Source organism: Polyodon spathula, chromosome 14 (genome assembly GCF_017654505.1).
Source record: "Polyodon spathula isolate WHYD16114869_AA chromosome 14, ASM1765450v1, whole genome shotgun sequence".
NCBI lineage: Eukaryota > Metazoa > Chordata > Actinopteri > Acipenseriformes > Polyodontidae > Polyodon > Polyodon spathula.
The window spans coordinates 32,802,662-32,807,474 of NC_054547.1; the positions used below are offsets into that span (position 1 = coordinate 32,802,662).

Below are 4,813 nucleotides of genomic sequence, written 5' to 3' on the forward strand. Positions count from 1 at the left end.
TGTGGCTTTGAACTCGAGCAGCCTGCGTTTCCTGCAGAGTGCGCCTGCAAATCCCACATGATAACTTCTACAGCCCACAACTTTTTATAGTCGCAATTGCGCTGTGATAAACCGTTCCCAATACTGCTGAGAAAATGTGAGCTTTAAGCTATATCTCGATTCCATAACGTGAAAAAGAGTAAGCATCCATTTGCCAATTCACTTTGGAAGCAAATCACAAACAGCATTTTAGTTTGTTCCAATTCAATATTGAAATCTCATTGTGACTGAAATAGGAGTCTTTAAGCAATACACTGACAAAATAAATCTTTCAAATGTAAGTTAAATGCGTATAACTGTTTTGTATATGTGATATTTAACTAAAAGTGTTTTAACAAAATTACGAGATTTCAAGTAATAATTATATATATATATATATATATATATATATATATATATATATATATATATATATATATATATATATATATATATATAATATATATATATATAAATATAAAACCATTACTCAAAAAAAAGATTTACCATGAATTTAACTGAAACAACGACTTTCCAGTACATCGCAAATGTCCTTCACACTGGTGATTTATTAACAAGGATAATTATTTTAGAATGAGATGGAGTTTCTTTGTTATGGATTAAGAGTAGCCCGCACATTTAGCGCCAAAGAAACTCATTCAAGACCCGAACAAAAGGTAAACCGAGAAACTTATTCGGGTATTTACCGGGCGCAGCATATAAACAAGAAAGGTAGGCTACAATTCATATGTGAAACAGGTGTCTTTAAAATTGCTCAATACATTTTAATGATGATTAACAATAAAATCACTACTTGTCCTGCCTTCCTTTTCTGATGGAATTTGTATATTAATTTCAGTCAGTTTGAGAAGGGTCGAATAGTGAAGCCGTCATAGATCATTTTCTATTTAAACGTCTATCTAAACCCAGCATTTTCCTTGGAAAGACATTGACCGATAAACAATCGTTAAAAATGCAACACTGACGGGTTTATAGTTTAGATTTTTACCCCCCCCCCCCCCCCCCCCCACACCCACACACACACACACACACACATTTGTGTTGTTTTCTCACTGTAGTAAAACACGAGTTTTAGTAAGTCTTATTTATTTTTTGTTCAAGAAAAAAATTAAAAGGTAGGCGCATACGATGTTCCTTTGATACAGTATAAACAGGAATATGTTCTTACAGGGTACACACTGTCCGCATTACAAATGTGATGTAGATATTATTCCTTGCACATTTGGCAACTTTTCTCCAGTTGTACACCCCGCTACCCAAAATCACTGTGAACAGCCCTACAATACCTGGGATTGATGAGGTAAATTGACCAATCAGAATGAGGATGGATCCTTGTGAACTGTTAGTTGGAGAGAGAGCATGAGTAGGGGGAGCAGGCTTCTCCAAATGAAAACACGCGCAATGCCTCACGTGACTCCACCCCTCTACTCCCATTCATCAAGAGGGACGGTGTTGTCTTTTCAATTCATTTATCTGCAGGAATGATTGCCGCTATCAGTCTCGAGCTCACCGCCTGGCTGAGGAGGTGAAAGTTTCTCCACAGGAAGATAAACCACAAAAGACAATATTGTACATGATTTGCGTTTGCAGTTAAGGAGAGGGAGAGGAAAAAGATCCCTTTCAGAAAAAAAAAAATTAAATAGAAACCTGAAAAGGGAGTTTGCAAACCTCTCGTATAGAGTAAGTCTCACATTTTTTCAGAAAAGCCAGTGGTGAGAATTTTGTATTTTTTAATTTTTACAGTCGTTTCAGAGGCGCAAAGTAAACATGCTTCTGGACGCAGGACCACAGTATCCTACCATAGGAGTGACTACCTTCGGATCCTCTAGACATCACTCAACAGGCGATGTCACCGACAGAGAAGTGGGGTTGGGAATAAACCCGTTTGCAGATGGGATGGGGGCTTTTAAAATCAACCACAGTACCCACGATCTTGCCGCTGGCCAAACTGCATTTGCATCCCAGGCGCCCGGGTATGCTGCGGCGGCTCTGGGGCATCATCACCATCCTACCCATGTCAGCTCGTATTCCACTGCGGCTTTCAATTCAACCCGGGACTTTCTGTTTCGAAACCGGGGGTTTGGAGAAGCGGCTAGCGCACAGCACAGCCTTTTTGCCTCTGCTGCAGGAAGTTTTGCGGGGCCTCACGGGCACACAGATGCTGCAGGACACCTACTTTTCCCCGGACTTCACGAACAGGCGGCCACTCACGCCTCTCCAAATGTTGTTAACAGCCAAATGCGCTTAGGCTTTTCTGGGGACATGTATGGCAGGGCAGACCAGTATAGCCAGGTTACTAGTCCCAGATCCGATCACTATGCATCGACCCAGCTGCACAGTTATGGTCCCATGAACATGAACATGGCCGCCCACCATGGTGCGGGGGCCTTTTTTCGTTACATGAGGCAGCCCATCAAACAAGAACTTATTTGCAAATGGATTGAACCCGAGCAATTGGCAAACCCCAAAAAGGCTTGCAACAAAACTTTTAGCACAATGCACGAGCTCGTTACTCACCTCACAGTAGAGCACGTTGGGGGACCCGAGCAAGCGAATCATATCTGTGTTTGGGAAGAGTGTCCCAGAGAAGGAAAACCCTTCAAAGCCAAGTATAAACTTGTAAATCATATCCGAGTACACACCGGCGAGAAACCATTCCCGTGCCCGTTTCCTGGCTGTGGCAAAGTATTTGCAAGATCCGAAAATCTCAAGATACACAAAAGAACACACACAGGTAATTACATTATCTATCTATCTATCTATCTATCTATCTATCTATCTATCTATCTATCTATCTATCTATCTATCTATCTATCTATCTATCTATCTATCTATCTATCTAATCTATTGTTATGTAAGCTTGAATATGTTTAGTATGTTGTTTTTAAATATTACATTAAAGTGTCCTGGTTATATGCACATTATTATTATTATTATTATTATTATTATTATTATTATTATTATTATTATTATTATTATTATTATTATTATTTTGATTGCAACCCAATAACATTAGAGCACGGCTATAACCAAGCACGGCTATTGTGTTCAAGAGTACATGCTGGGTATATGTTTACAAACACAGCATTCTTTTCAGAACCCGACGTTATTACTGCTGAATATTATTGTTTATAATTGTTTAATTTAATTGAATTGCATCATTTGTTTTTGTATCAGGTGAAAAACCATTTAAATGTGAATATGAAGGCTGTGACAGGCGATTTGCGAACAGCAGCGACCGGAAGAAACACATGCATGTGCATACGTCGGACAAACCGTATCTCTGCAAAATGTGCGACAAGTCCTACACTCACCCCAGTTCCCTCAGAAAACACATGAAGGTAATACATATATCTATATATATATTATATATATATATTATATATATATATAATATATATAATATATATATATATATTATATATTAGTAATGCATATAATAAATAAACCCATATTTAATTAGTGAAATGTTATGTGCAGCAAAATAAATACATAAATAAATACATTCCTTTGTTTCGTCAAAGCTTTCAGAATTACCTTTTTTCATTTAAATAAACATTTCGAAATAATAAAAAAAAAAATGTAAATTAGAAATGGTTTTTTATTTGGTGCATATATATACGATATATATATATAATATCTATATATTATATATAGACTATATATATAGTATATATTTATGCCTCAATGCAAAAACAATAGGGCCTTTTTCTATAACATAAAATATGTATATGATTATGGAGAATAATTAATTATAGAAGTTATGCTTTGTAATTTTGATATAAATTACAAACTATATTTAATTTACTGTATTCAACTATTTGTATTTGTATTTTGTATTTTGCATTATATAGAGCATTTCTATTATTATTATTATTATTATTATTATTATTATTATTATTATTATTATTATTATGTCAAGACTATGCAACGGCTTATAAGCCTTCTGGAAGCAAAATGAAAACATTGCATTTTAAAGATCTGGGGGTGTATTCGGTTTTCAATACGATTGTGGAAATAACACTGGCAATAGGACTCTGGCAACAACACTAATATATTGTTTATATTTTACAGGTTCACGAGGCTTCTTCACAAGCACCCCAGCCCTCCCCAGCAGCCAGTTCAGGTTACGAATCCTCCACTCCACCAACAATCCTGTCTCCTTCAACAGAAAACCAGAGTGGCAGCTCCATATCACCAGCGTCTTCAACAGTCCACCACACGTCCGGTCACAGCACGCTGTCATCAAATTTTAATGAATGGTACGTTTAAAATATCTTAAAAAAAAAAAAAAAAAAAAAAACCTGCAGAAATATGACTGATTGGAATCAAAGACTAACAAAGCCGCTCATAAACGTGGACCGACAAAAAAAAAAAAAAAAAAAAAAAAACCAAAATATTTTGCAAAGGCTGTTTAGAAGATAAGGGGCAATGCATGGACGAGGTGCAGACGGAATGTTAAGTTTATAGGGTTTGAAGGAACTACACACAAGAGATCTCAAATTGCATGTATCAGCGGGTAGCGGCCTGTTTTTGTAAATAAAGATTTACTAGATTTAATATGTAATGTTTTATTTTGTAAATAGTCATATCACAATTTAAGGGAATTTGTGAAAATGTGGTCTAGATATACGGGAAGGGGAAATGGTTAACGCGATTATTAGTCTGCATTGAAAACAATGTAATAGTTAATATGTACCAAATGTGAATGACTCTGTGTTATTACAGTCTACACGTCGACCTAACAGAGTATTAGTATCAATGTGCTTTTGTA

General features: G+C 36.2%; 1 protein-coding gene across 1 annotated transcript in view; it reads left to right on the plus strand.

Moving 5' to 3' along the window:
* The first annotated feature begins 1,511 nt into the window (after positions 1–1,511).
* Positions 1,512–4,813, plus strand: part of LOC121326432 (zinc finger protein ZIC 1) — a 3,464-nt gene continuing 162 nt past the window's right edge. The window contains exons 1-3 of the mRNA XM_041269696.1: positions 1,512–2,773; positions 3,217–3,380; positions 4,114–4,813. The exon at positions 4,114–4,813 is cut by the window's right edge and continues 162 nt beyond it. Of these exons, the coding sequence (XP_041125630.1) occupies positions 1,807–2,773; positions 3,217–3,380; positions 4,114–4,311 (1,329 nt within the window). The 5' untranslated portion in view covers positions 1,512–1,806 and the 3' untranslated portion in view covers positions 4,312–4,813. The remainder of the gene's footprint in view (positions 2,774–3,216; positions 3,381–4,113) is intronic.